The sequence below is a fragment of the Venustampulla echinocandica genome (assembly GCF_003357145.1).
Source record: "Venustampulla echinocandica strain BP 5553 chromosome Unknown scaffold_0, whole genome shotgun sequence".
Lineage (NCBI taxonomy): Eukaryota > Fungi > Ascomycota > Leotiomycetes > Helotiales > Pleuroascaceae > Venustampulla > Venustampulla echinocandica.
The window spans coordinates 4879151-4893257 of NW_022474205.1; the positions used below are offsets into that span (position 1 = coordinate 4879151).

The 14107-nt window shown below is 48.3% G+C and overlaps 5 protein-coding genes across 5 annotated transcripts; 3 read left to right on the top strand and 2 right to left on the bottom strand.

Moving 5' to 3' along the window:
* Nucleotides 1-271: 271 nt before the first annotated feature.
* BP5553_01514 (DNase I-like protein) lies at nt 272-1606 on the top strand (the record flags this gene model as incomplete). Its single annotated transcript, XM_032010137.1, has 1 exon — nt 272-1606. The coding sequence occupies one exon, from the start codon at nt 272-274 to the stop codon at nt 1604-1606; it is 1335 nt and encodes a 444-aa protein (XP_031874191.1).
* A 1199-nt stretch (nt 1607-2805) lies between these two features.
* BP5553_01515 (uncharacterized protein) lies at nt 2806-4854 on the bottom strand (the record flags this gene model as incomplete). Its single annotated transcript, XM_032010138.1, has 1 exon — nt 2806-4854. The coding sequence occupies one exon, from the start codon at nt 4852-4854 to the stop codon at nt 2806-2808; it is 2049 nt and encodes a 682-aa protein (XP_031874192.1).
* A 1890-nt stretch (nt 4855-6744) lies between these two features.
* On the top strand, nt 6745-7640 carry BP5553_01516 (Uncharacterized protein; the record flags this gene model as incomplete). The annotated part of the gene is made up of 2 exons (XM_032010139.1): nt 6745-6877; nt 6949-7640. 2 exons carry the CDS (start codon nt 6745-6747, stop codon nt 7638-7640), a joined length of 825 nt encoding a protein of 274 aa, XP_031874193.1.
* A 1218-nt stretch (nt 7641-8858) lies between these two features.
* Nucleotides 8859-10447, top strand: BP5553_01517 (uncharacterized protein; the record flags this gene model as incomplete). Its single annotated transcript, XM_032010140.1, has 6 exons — nt 8859-9153; nt 9216-9311; nt 9371-9495; nt 9563-9788; nt 9869-10037; nt 10120-10447. 6 exons carry the CDS (start codon nt 8859-8861, stop codon nt 10445-10447), a joined length of 1239 nt encoding a protein of 412 aa, XP_031874194.1.
* A 511-nt stretch (nt 10448-10958) lies between these two features.
* Nucleotides 10959-13815, bottom strand: BP5553_01518 (uncharacterized protein; the record flags this gene model as incomplete). The annotated part of the gene is made up of 5 exons (XM_032010141.1): nt 10959-12608; nt 12837-13097; nt 13153-13300; nt 13369-13489; nt 13767-13815. 5 exons carry the CDS (start codon nt 13813-13815, stop codon nt 10959-10961), a joined length of 2229 nt encoding a protein of 742 aa, XP_031874195.1.
* Nucleotides 13816-14107: the final 292 nt, after the last annotated feature.

Sequence of the window (14107 nt, forward strand, 5' to 3'; positions counted from 1 at the left end):
TTACACCAATACGTTAGAAACTCTGCAGTATAAGAACAAAAGATTTCCACATCTTGCTTCCATACCATAGGACATACCCTCGAATATCATGACATTAAATTGTTGATGTTTGGCAAATTGTGAGACTTGAACTGTCTCTAATTTTAGCCCGTGACGACAGGCCCCTTGGCATGCATATGACGTCCCTCCACCCTCGAGCTTCATTCCTTGAGTCTGTCGAAGTACATTAGGTTCGCATCTTTATCAACCACGACTCGCAAATACGCCGATGATGGCGCCAGATATGCCAATACCGGCTCTGCGCCTTTATATTGTGACCTTCAATTGCGGACTATTACCCATTAATACGGAAGCCTTTGCATCCCAACTTTTCTCCGGCCTCACCTCCTCCAAACTCCCCGACGTCCTTGTTCTCTCCCTCCAGGAAATCGCACCGATACCCCAGTCTCTAATAGGAGGGTCTTTTCTAATACCGTTTTTCGAAAGGATATATCATGCTGTGCAAAAGGGTGCGAGGAAGGTTTCGAATGCGACGGATGGGCCACCAATATACAGCCCAGTGTCCACTCGAAATCTGGGGTTGACAGGAATAATGGTTTTCACTAAGCGCCCTGAAGCTATAAGTGATATTGAGACCGCTAGCGTTGGAGTAGGGATGGCAGAAATGGGTAATAAAGGCGCCGTTGGTGTCCGATTTACTTACCAGGACAGTGGATCTTCAACAGAGTTGACATTCGTCGCCGCACATCTAGCTGCTATGGAGAGCGAGGTGCGCCGAAGGAACGAAGACTGGGAGAATATTGTTCGTGGCCTTGTATTCTCATCTACCACAGCAGAAAGCAAACAAAACGCAAGGGCAATCTCTGATGAGGGACTACCGCTCCTCTCAATCTCGCCTAGAGATGCATCAATTTTCAAACCTACTTCCCACCTCTTCCTAGCTGGTGATCTGAACTATCGCACTTCGAAGCTAGCACCAGCCCCTTCAGATCATAATGATAGCTTCCCTCAACCGTACCACAGTCCTCTTTCGCCCAATCATTTCTCAAACCTCTTCAAGGACGACCAGCTGAACCAAGAACGCCTCGCGGGTAGAACCTGTCATGGGCTCACGGAAGCAGCGGTCACATTTCCTCCCACTTATAAATATAGTATCAAAGAGCCGTTTCTCACATCAGATGAAGATCTGGCTCACTGGAATTGGGCTCAACATCGATGGCCTAGTTGGTGCGATCGGATCCTCTACTTAGATATTCCTTCATGGCTATCTCGTGTCGAGCCACAAGCAAAACTCATCACACATAAATACTCCGCCTTGCCTTTGCAGCCTACATCAGACCATCGGCCTGTATCTCTCGAGGTTTCAGTTCCCTTAGTACCTATACCAAGTCCTGATGACGAAGACGGAGATGATCCCCGAGTAAATCCACCTTTCGATATCAACATCAATTGGAAGAGGCAGCGAGACCGTGCGAGAATATTGGAGATAATAGTAGGATTTTCAATGTATTTCACAACGACATGGGAAGGGGGAGGTGTTTTGATTGCAATGATTGCTGGTGCTGTTGGCTCGTACTTTGCTTTCAGAGCGATGCTGGATGTTTGAGAGTGATGGCATATCTCCTTAGCAGCACAAGTCAAATCTCTATGTGATACATAACACCAGACTTGTGTTACTCATCTTTGAGAATTGACATGAAACCGTGCCGTCCACAACGCAGTCACAGTGACATGCTTTTGCCCAGGAGCTGGTTGGCTTAAGATACCGGTCAGAATAATACTGGTTTTACTCACGTCACAACTTTGCTTTACCACAGTCGAAATAAATAAACCGATCAAGTGCCACGCTATAATCGTCCAAGTTTCTATTCAGCAACGGCGAATTTGCTCTGCTTATGGAAGTTGCACCAAGCTGTTCCACATCAGATCAGCTCCACCGTTGACCTCGGGCGAAAGGACTCCCCTGTGAAATTTTTTAATATGGGATGGAAAAAGACCACATCGAAAAATGGCAGGGGAAAGGAAAAGGGGGAAAGTCTTGTAATTATGGGCCGTCGCTATCAAGTTTGCCGCTTTTGGAGAAGCCCAGCCAAACAGGACAATACACCATCCAAGGTCTAATTTCAGTTTGGAAAGGCCCATTTGTTTTCCAAGCGTGGCCCAGAGGAACGAAGAAGCTCTACTGCGAGAGAGTGGAGTTGTCCCGGAGTAGGATCAAATATCATCACCACCGAAAAATACCACTTGGGTATTATGTTGAGTGGTACACCTCACAAAAAAGAGCTACAAGCGAAGGACCCAGAAGTTTTTGAGAGTTCGAAATGCTAAGTTAGGGACTCCATCACTGTGGTGAACTTGATTTACGTTAATCCTTAAGTAATGATGGGTGGGGGTGGGAAGGGGGTCCCCCCTCTATTGCCTTATTAAATCACTGTTTTCAATTAATTTTTTGGACTCTCGAGCACGGGAATGGAATTTAATTTCTCTGTGTTACAAGCAAAAGAGAGACGTGGAGAGTGTAAAGCAAGTGTAGCAAAGTCTCTCGAAGTTATTTGGAAAAGAAAGCGAAGCAGGGCCTGATACATAAAAATCGAAAGGCCACAACGAGATAAACAGACTATTTGGAACTGGGGAAGCTCATAACTTCATTGCCTCAGAACCGATCTCTCTCTCGGAACAAGAACGCAACCATCATTCAGTTAAAGGCACAAAGCAATTGCAGCAAGGTCGTTCTTCAAAGTTACTCGGAAAAAAGAAAAATACATGATACATTGGAGTAAAACGGGATACCATCTGGTAAACAGACTATCCAGGTCGGGGAAACGCCGTAACCTCATATCCGAATGCATTCTCGGCGAAAGAAAGCATCGATCGTTCGATTCCAGTCGCAACGCCCTGAGAAAGGAATTCAAATACAACACCACGGTTATATTGCTGGCGATGCTTGTATAGGTTGTCGACGAAGGCTCGGGTAACGTTGTTGGCTGCCAACCACATCTGGCGTTCCTGATAAGTAAAGTAGATGAGGAGGTAAAACGCAACGTGGAAGGCGAAGTAGAAGAGGGTCCATATGACGGATGGCTTGCGGCGAGGGTCGATGCAGGTCAATTGCTGCCATGCTGTTAAAGGATAATCTCCTGTAGGCGGAGAGATAAAAAGACGAGAGGCTCTCTTCTTGAGAAGCTTCAGTCGGTTAGAAGGAGAAGAGGGTAGGTTATCTTCTTTAATAGTGGCCATCATTTTGATAGTTCCGGGAGCGCGGTCATCCGAGGTATTTCCATTGGAATTGGCGTTAGGGACAATGGTTTCTTCAGCAACAGAACCGGAGTCCGAGGATTGTGTAAAGAAACTGTCGATGCTGTCGGATCTAGGGCGAGGTTGAGAAAAGGGATTATTAACGGTATCGACTGCAAGGCGAATTTTGCTGAAGGATACCGGGCCGCCAACTGGAGCAAGGCCAGCATTTCGAATATAAGGGACGATAAAGTTCCAGGTCGCGATGGCCCAGCAGATAATAAGTACTGCAAGGTCCAACTCAGTCTGGAGCCAGCATCGGATAGGGTGATGGGTGTAAGTCTTGATGACCTTGACGATAGATTTGGTTCGGGTGAGCTTTCGGTGTTCTTCAATCCATTCGGCGCTGTGCTCACTCTCCTTGCCCTTTGGAATAGGTTTCTGCTCAACACCAGCAGAGCCATCGTTTGTCTTGTCTGGGACATCGTTTGCCGCCTCTGAGGTAGTGTTAGTAAGTTCGTCTTCAAGAGACAGGAGTTTAGTTTGAGCATTACTCTTGTCGGCAACGCGGAATGCGAATGGATTCAAGGGGAATTTCTTCATCTCATTGCGCATCATCATGGTCTGATTTTGAAAGGTGGCGACCTTTTCCTTCTCCAAATCCAACTGCTTCTGCACAATCTTCAATTGGTTCTTCGTCTTTTTATGCGCCAGCTCGTTCTGCGACTGGTCGGGTGCATCGCTCATCTTGCTGCGAGTGCTCAAGAAAGACTTGGTTGGAGAGGAGGAACGGGACTTTAAGTCGTTGACCTCTTTGAGTAGAGTCGCCTTCTCAAGTTCCACCCTCTTCAGTTTATTATTGCTGGTTGCAAGCTCTCCTCGGAGGTCCTGGTATTGCGTGTCGATACCGACACAATCCCTCATTCTGGCGTCCAACTGCTCCTCCAGTCGTTTGTTCGTGGCACTCAGGAGGCGACAGCGCTCCTCGGCCTCTGATGATTTCGACGCGTTCAGCTCGCGCTCTTCGGTCGTCTTGTCAAGCGTTGCCTGCAAAGTCTCGCAATCCTCTTCCAGACCTTTGGTCGTCTGCTTCTCCTTGGCGATCTGCTCCTTCAACTCGGCGTATCCCTTATAGGAGTCTTGCTGCATTCTCTGGATTCGTTCGACGGCATCCTTGAGACTTGTTTCGAGTTCGATGTTCCGTAGCTCCAGGTCGTAGTTCTTCTCCTGGACTTCGTCTTTCTCCTTCCTGAGCTCGTCGACGCTCTCCAGCAGGTCCTCCCGATGCTTCTTCATCCCGCGATACTGGCCGTCCAGTTCCTTGTATACTTTCTCCAGGTCTCTGTATCTTTTCAGAGAACCCGGCTGGTCGTCTGAGGCTTTTTGCATTTGGAGGACTTTCTCCTCCAAGTTGCTCTGCTCCTCGAGCACAGCATTCACCTCGGCTAGCTCCTCGGCCATCTCCTTCCCCTTCTCCCGCTCCACCTGAAGGTCCTCGAGGGCCTTCCGCGCCATCTCCTTCAGCTTCTCGATCTTCTTCTCCTCGTTGGCTATGTGTAGCCCTTTCATGACAGACAAAGGGGGGGGAACGGAAAAGTTGAACTCTGGTTTGGAAGACATGGTTGCTGGAATGTGGTTCTTTGTCTTCGATCTTGGGCTCACGGTGAAAACGGAAAGGAGGAAGAAAGGAAGAAGGAATTCTGGGCGCGAGGTAAGCTCCGAGCCCCCATCTGCTAGCTATTGTGATAAATTTCCTAATTAGGCTACTCGCTTCCTATTGTTGTGATCCTATTGTGGGTAGTCGCGAATAGTACGCGAAACAACTTGCTCAACAATAGGCAGTTTGAGTGAATTACTCTCGCTAATCGTTGCAGCCTGAATATCGTCAAGGACAATACCAATATCTCAAGCCTTGTTAGTGTAGATAAGCTATCAATAGGCTAAGAAATATAAAGTGATATTGAGACAATGGTTTCAATCTTGTCAATATACCAATCCAGCCCCCCTCTATTAGCCGGTGGACTTCCTTAGTATTATCATCTTGTTTGGCTTATACTAGTGGTTTTCCAATATTATTATCCCTAATGTTGTTATTGTCCAATGTGAAGCTACCGCCCTTGTTGGCAAGTAATCATGCAATAGACGCGTCAAGCCGGATTCTCATAGAACTGAACCTCAGGCCGCTTTAGGCTTTAACTTGCTCTAGATAATCACTTGCAATCATGGAATGTACTACAGTACCACCAATACATACAGATATATCTATACGTATATAGCTGCTTGGCCGTACCTGTACGCGTGGGTCATCAGATCCCTTGACACCTCACCTTACACCTCGGTTACGCCGCCCATACCCCTTATTCGCCTTATCTAAAAGGGAGTATAATCTAATGCCCTAGCTGCAGCAATAAGTCGACAACAAGATCAAAAGAAGGCGGGCAGCGAGATAAGAGGATAGCACTTCCTTAGCAATAGGCTCTATTTTCCGTTTTATCAATTTTTGCCTTGCCACAGTACCCACGTAGGTGGTTGCTGAACTGTATGTGATTTTCGGGATTCGCGTATTTGTCAAACTGTATAATTATTGTCAACTTGAGCAATGATCAATTTGTTTGATTCGAACTATGGGATTCTCAGTGTCTCCCATGTGTCTGCTGTTCTGGATTGTTATGATACGGCATCTGAGCAATCACTGAGGACAGTGCTCTCCATGCTTCAGTGGGGTCCCAGCTCGCTGCATCCCCACAGTAACTTCTGACGCTTGAGGAGCCCTTTCAAACACACAACTCCTCTTGGCAAAACCCTGGCAGGCCGATATGCACAAGTGAGTCGGGTTGGCCGAGCTAGCAAACTCCTTGATACGCAGACTAATCAATCAAGTAGGCTGAAAACAGTAATATGCTAGACATTATGCTATACTATACCAATATTGAATTTCCTATTGCAGTTAAGGATTACTCAGAATAATTGATGCATTTGGATTTTCAAGTAAGGTTGCTCCCCGTAGGATGATTTCCCGTGAAAGAGACGAGACATTCTTGCTTGTGACGCCGGAAACATGTTGAGCTGTCGTCACAAAGAAGTTGATGACAATTTATTGATCCCTGCCCGAGTCTAGACTGCGCAATGTAAAGCCACGAGTTGGTCGGAACGGAGCCACAAAGCCCTTTGTTTCCCTGCAAATCGAGGCGTACCTCGGCATCTCAGTCAGCCAGATGCTTACAAGTGTTCGGGTATCACGTCATCACGCGTTGAGCTGGTCTAGAATCCACGGTTGCTGTTACAGTATTTGAGTTTCGAAAATCAAATTAATCGTGGCTATGGGGAATAGGCATCATGCACCGTGCTACATAAGCATGAACCTTATACCCTGTACAAACTATAAATCCAGAAAGATCCCTCTGAAATTTCGAATTGCCAGTTAATCAAGAAAGAAGGATAGGAAAACATTCCTGCCAAACCTACAACCCTCCTACACATACGCTGTTTCACAAACATTCGGACCCAAATATGTCGTCGAAGCTCGTTCCACAGAACCCAGAGGAGGTGATGGTGATCCGGGAATTGGTCCCCAATGTCACTACGCTCTCTGTCCCTTTCCTACGATTCGGCCGCATAAAGTTTGGAGGCAGAGCAACGATTGGTATGTGAAATTCCTCTCCGTCCTCATCCACGACGACAGAGACAGTTATACTAACACCTGTGCCACGTTAGTAAAACTCTCCACAGGCTCTCTCGCCGTATTCTCTCCCGTCGCACTCACCCCAACGGTAAAATCGCATCTCGACAGCCTTGGGAATCAGGTCTCCTACATAGCAGCGCCGGATCTCGAACACCACATCTTCCTCTCGCAATGGGCCGCCGCCTACCCATCCGCACACATAATCGCACCTGAAGGACTCGCAGAAAAGCGCGAAAAGATGAATGCCACCGATAAATCTGTTACCATCCTGCCGTTCAAAACGATCTTCAGAGCGGAAAACAAGCACAATATCAAAGTCTCGGAGGAGTTTGATGCAGAGTTCGAATATGAATATGTGGAGGCGCACCCTAATAAAGAGCTCGTCTTTAATCACAAGCCATCTAAGACCCTCATCGAGGCTGATCTATTGTTTAATCTCCCCGCTACGGAACAATACAGTCGGACGGATATTAATCCCACGACGGGGTTGTGGACTAGGCTTTTTTTGGGATTACAGAATACGGAGGGGGACGCTTTGTGGCAGAAGAGGGCTTTGTTTTATCTGGGTAGCAGACGTGATAGACCCAGTTTTGATGCCAGCATGAGGAGGATTAATGAGTGGAAGTTTGAGAATCTGGTGCCGTGCCATGGCGATTCCTTGGTTGGGGATGGGAAGACTGTCTTTGAGAAGGTTATGCAATGGCATTTGCAAGGGAAGAAGTGAGTGCTTGGGTGTGTATTAGGTTTGCGAGTCTTGAGGCGCAAGGGCCTGGTTTGGCTACTTTGGAGTACGTTGGAGTTTTGGTAATGCTACACTCAGTATTCTTAGATCTCTTTGTATCGATAACCCTCTCTGTTGATGGACTTACAATTGTTTAATAAACAATTATTTCATGTAAAATAAATGTAAAAAGTATAGGGACCTTTGGTTCTGGTTCCGCACAATGCATCTCAATCATCTCATCCTTAGTTTAATTCCACCTGGGTATTTTCACCAACTAGCATCGTAACCAAGAAATGCCAGCCTAACACATAGTAACTTTATCTTTATTAAAATGAGACTGGGTAAGCTGGTTCCTTTGCCAAGGTACTTCCTATATCTAACTTACCAGACATATTTTTATTGCTTGCTGCATACAAACTCTTAAATAGAGAGCGAAGCAAGCTCTCTTTGTGTTATGCGTCAAAACAAGCCACAAACCACCAACATACGATAATGTCAAAAGCGACTCAAGGCAGATATCAGAACAAGTATATTTTGAATATTCCTCTAATAATTAAAGTAGAGTATCATATTCCCCTTAACCGATGCCACGTGTAATGCGGGGGAGGGGCTGTTCGGCAATACCAAGTGACGATCCTACGTACCAGTGGAAGTACGGAGGTATTTAGGAGGAATGGAGCACCGCATTCTATTAACGGAGACACGAACAGGGAGCTTCCCAATAGCTGTGGCGGGAAGAGGCATCCGGGGGCAATAACACGGAGACGCCCTGCAATACTTCAGCTGGGTGGGGATGCTTAGTCCTGAATTGTACTTTATCCACAGCTTAGCTGTTGCTTGCGGCCAAACGTCATATACGTGATCCTCGAGTAACGCTGAGCCGAGGAGGCAATTGGCAAATCGCGAGTGGCAACTCGTAGCTGGTAATGGCACAAGTAACTGGTAACTGGTAACTGGCTACCCCACTACTACGTATTCTGCAGTACCTTCCAGTCGACTGGACCATCGCCTCTCCTCCAACTTCGCTCTAAGCAACTTCTACTCAATTGAACTACGTGCTTGTATAGGCCGTCTCGACTCAAATTGCGTCCGCAGCATATGCATTCACGATCACCACTCCCTCGCCCCTCGAAACAAGAAGCAATGCCGCTGTAATTACCAGAAGGCGCCCCCTAGCCCCACCTCCACATACAGACACCTCCGTGTCGCGAATTCTCAATGGCCGCGACAGCTCTCCTCCAGACGACCACCACGGGCCGTGTAGGAGGACCGTCCTCTACGACGCCCTCCCAGAACGCGCCGCCGACTGCTGAGCAGAAGGACAAGGACAACATGGCTGCCGCGCAACCTCAGACTGCGGAGGAGGGGAAGCAGTTCGTGGCCCGCTACTCCGACCAGCAACACCCTCTCCCCCCGAGCGAGATACAGCAAGATCCGCGGAATAAGGACCTCGGCCGCACATCTAGGGGCTTGAGCGTCCGCGACTTTGAGTTGGTGAGGACTTTGGGAACGGGTGCGCGCTGCTTGCGATTCCCTTGTTTTGGACGCATTCTGATGATGAATTTGGCACTTTAGGGACCTTTGCAAGGGTATGGCTCGTTCGGCTTGCGAATCCCGCAGAGGAGGATCAGGAGAAGGTTTATGCGCTGAAGGTGCTGCGGAAAGTCGAAGGTGGGTGTTCTACCGGCATGGGCAATGCGCTGGATCCCTTGCTGACGGTGCATTGCCAGTTATCAAGCTGAAGCAGGTCGACCATGTTAACCACGAGCGCTCCGTCCTCGCAGATGTCGCGGGACACCCGTTCATCACTACTTTAATAACGTCTTTTTCTGACCACGATTCTTTATATATGCTTGTAAGTAGTTCTTTTTGCTGCCTCTTGGCCCAACTGCTAGATTTGGCGCTAATATGGTTTATTCAAGTTGGATTATTGCCCTGGCGGTGAAGTCTTCTCCTATCTTCGCAAAGCCAAACGATTTGATGAACATACTGCGAGATTCTATGCTGCAGAGATTGTGCTTATACTTGAATTCTTACACGAGAGCGAAGGAGTCGCGTATCGGGACCTAAAACCCGAAAACTTGTTGCTCGATGCCGAGGGTCATATTAAATTAGTGGATTTTGGCTTTGCGAAGAGACTTGGAAACAGTGAGCTCAAATTTATCTTTCCATTTTGAAGATGGGAGAGGTGGGGTTTATAAGGAAACAGCTATTGACTATAATTCTAGGGGAAACTTATACATTATGCGGAACACCAGAGTATTTAGCACCAGAGGTCATCCAGTCGATGGGTCATACAACAGCAGTTGATTGGTGGGCGCTGGGGATATTGATATATGAATTCCTAACAGGATATCCGCCGTTTTGGAATTCGAATCCGATCGAAATATATAAACAGTAAGTCACACTGCCTCTTTCCCATTTTCCCTTGGTCGCCTCCATATCTCTCACGCGGCCCAAAACTAACTCCCAACCCTAGAATCGTATCTAAACCCGTCCTCTTTCCCACCGAGCCGGCCATCTCCCCCGAAGCGAAAGATATAATCCGACAATTCTGCACAGTCGACCGCTCCCACCGACTAGGCAACATCTCAGGCCGCGCCGAACGCGTCAAAAGCCACCCTTTTTTCCGCGGCGTCTACTGGGATGATGTGTACTATCGGAAATATAGGGGCCCAATCATACCTCCTGTGAGATATCCCGGGGATGCCCAGTGCTTTGATCAGTATCCCGACGAGAAGGCGGAGAGGGAGCCGTACGATGATGCGATGAAGAAGCAATGGGATGATCATTTTAAGGATTTCTGAATTTGCAAAACGTGGAATTCACAGATAGCGCGAGCAAAGTCGGAGGTGGATAGGTGTACCGTAGAGGCATTATTCAACATCGGAACGGCTGAGCCGTGGTAGCAGCCGGTATGCATACATGGGATGGAACAGGTGGGATATGGATGTTAGGGACCATTATCATGGGATGCGCAAGGAGTATGGGTGATTTTCCAGCGGGGCGGGGACGACATGAACAAGGGCTGGATACCCATTACTACAAGTTTCCGCACCACCTTGCTTTGGGATTATGAAGTGCTGGCAATATGAAGCTAGCCCGGATGTATAGTAGGGTGTATGAAAGCCCGTATAAACGGGGGGAAACGAGTCCAAAAAAAGCACCTCGGGCAAGGAGGCAGAGAACTTGTCTAGATAGGATATATATAATAATTTTCCAGTTGATATCTCTTTTGTCTAGCTTGGAAATATATGACAGGATGTAGATATGCTTTAATCCATATATATCAGATATAAGCCTCCCCCTCTCAGGACCCTACTTCTTCTCAGACGTCACCCCTGGGACACCTCGATCCTCCAACCACTTAACGCCCATCTCGCGCAGCTTGAACTTCTGGATCTTGCCACTGGCGGTCTTTGGGTACCGGTCAACCCAGAAGACATATTTGGGGACGAGGTGGCTGCTAAGTTGGCTGCGGACCCAGGATCGAACGGCTTCTTTGGTGAGGATTTTGGGTTCTTCGTTTTGTTGCTGTTGTTGGCTCTCAGGGGGAGGAGTTTGGGGCGGAGTGGGTGATGAGGAATGTGAAGAGGAAGGTGGAGGGGGGGATGAGTTGGAGATGGAGAGGAGGTCGATAGATGGATCCCCAACACCAGCATCATCAACACCAACCCGCACCCCTTGGTGAACAACCACGAATGCCGCCACAGCCTCCCCATACTTCTCATCAGGGACACCAACAACGCTTACCTCCTTGACATTTTCATGAGCGAAAAGCGCATTCTCCGCCTCTAGCGGATGAATATTCTCACCACCGCGGATAATCAAATCCTTAATCCGGCCTGTGATCTTGACATAGCCCAGCTCATCCATCTCCGCCTCATCACCGGTATGCATCCATACCCTCTCTTTCCCCTTCTCAAGCCAGTGCTCTTCCGGGAGCTGTTCCACAACCCGTACTTCAGATGTGCGGTGTACGTCGTTCCAGTACCCTTTCATGACGAGGTACCCTGAGACGACGAGTTCGCCGCGCTCGCCGATGGGTACGATCTTTGTGCGGTCGGTTGTGGATACGATTTTGGCCTCAACGTGAGGGAGGAGACGGCCGACGCTGTCTAGTCTCTTGATGAGCGGGTCGTCCGGCGTGGTCATGCAGCTCACGGGACTTGTTTCGGTCATGCCGTAGCAGATGGTGAGGCCGGTTAGATTGAGCTCTGAGTGTAATTTCGACATCAAATGGCTTGGGACGCTGGAACCGGCCGCTATGCCGGTTCTTAGGTTCTCGAACCCGGTTCTGGGAACCGTTCCGTTGTAGAGGAGCTCCAGCTCGGCGACGAACATGGTGGAGACGCCGTACAGCGCTGTAGCGCCCTCGTCCTGTATTGATAGAAGAGTTTCGTGCGGGTTGAATGCTTCGGAGGGGAAGAGGATCGTGGATCCGTGTGTGGCGGACGCCATGTATCCTAAGATACAGCCGAAGCAGTGGAATAGCGGAGGTGGGCAACATATTATATCCCGTGGGGTTAGGAGCATCCGTTCCCCTATGAAATAGCCGTTGTTGAGGATCGAATGGTGGGTTAGACAGGCTGCCTTGGGCATGCTTGTTGTGCCGGATGTGAACTGGATGTTGACAATATCATCTATGTGGAGTTCGCTGTCTGGAATGACCTCCTGACTTGGGTGGGAGTTAATGAGAGAAGCGAATGATGTTGTTGCAGATAAGGGGGATGCGTCGATACGTCCAGATGAGTTGTCTACGAGAATAACGCTCTTTAATGATGGGACAGCCTTAGATTCCAATTTCGGTGCGGTGAGGTCTGGAATAATGGCTTTTAGAAGCGTAAGATTCTCCCGAGGTGGTTTGTAAGGGAGATTGGTTTCGGTTCCAATTATTAGGTGGGCAGCTTCGAGGTGGGAGAGTGCTGATATGACTTGTAGGGAGTTGAAGGCTGGGTTTAGGGGGACCTGGGGTTTTCTTCGAGTTAGTCTTTTGCTATTCATGCTATAGTTAAGGCCTACAATGTGCCATATCTAGTAAGTGATTCGGCTGGTATGAAGACCCAAGTCACAAAAAGCTAACTGTCAAGTCCAGCTTCATAAGCTTCACAACCGCCCTCGAGCCACCGACTCACAATTCGACAGATATCACAAACCGCTATATCTCAAAAACACATTGGAAAAAGGCCCACTCACCAAAATAGCCCCCAACTTAAACAACGCATAAGTAACCACCGCAAACTCCCAATTATTCCCCAGGCTAACAGCGACTCTCTCCCCCTTCCGCACGCCCCTCTCCCGCAGTCCCCTCGCAAGGATATTACTTCGCTCATCCAACTCGCGATACGTGAGTCTGCCTACCGGACCTTGGGAGCGGGAGATAATGGCGAGACGATCACCATGGGCCGCGACGACGGAGGAGAAGTGCTGGGGGATAGTTTGCGTGAGAAGGGAAGGCTGGAGGAGGTTTAGTTAGCTAGGGATAGAAGATAGGAGCAGGAGGGAAGCTTACTGTCGTCGGCCCTTGGGCATGGCTTTCTGTTAAGAGGGTTCTTCTTTGCTGTGATGGTCTTGCTCTCTGTGCTGCCGCCGGTAGCTGGCTTCTCCATCGTCGTGATAATGGCCTCCCTAGCAGAGCCAATGCTCCAGAGCAGCCGGAGCTGGCCATTGGTATTATTCCTCGCATGCTCATCATATCATATCATATTGCAACTCAACACATTCACACCAATCGGCCAAATCAAGTCCGTAGTTCAGCTTGCTCCTTATCATGCCCTTCCCCGTCTCCTTTCGTCCAGCGCAGTCGTCTAGAATGCGGGGTGCCTCGGTTCCATTGACAGGTTGTGGATCTGATAGTTAGACGTATATATAACGTAGACGATCAATAGCAAGTCAATTAATCAATCGCACAAGCACAAACAGAGTCTTCTCCTTGAGCAACACTTCATGCGATATAAAGTATATATACCTTACCAAGGCATGGAGAACGAAGCTCCAACATGTGGAATAAGGAGGCTGGAATCCGGTAGGACGTGTGCCAAGCCATAGCACAACCCCGAAAACGCGGGGTGAACATCGGTAATCGCAGCTAATAATAATAATACTCTGGAGTGCGGAATTACTTACCGCTGTCCTTATCCGGGCGGAGGGATTTCGTGCTACAGACCTCGGTCATGGCTGTACAACAGGAGTTATTGTATATCGTATCGTATTATCGTATTAATATATATTAATACGATTGTGCCCCTGAAGCCATGGTAGAGCACCCTCGATCCAACCTAACATGTGCATAGATTCATAAGCATATTCTATTCAAGGATGCAAGTAGGGATACCCGGTATGGCCATGACAGAACAAGTACAACTGCATGTTATGGATATGAAAAATTGTTGTACAAATTGGTGATTCGAAGGCCGTGAATAGGAGGCAGACAGCGCAGCCCCCTATCCACAGCCGCATCTATCATT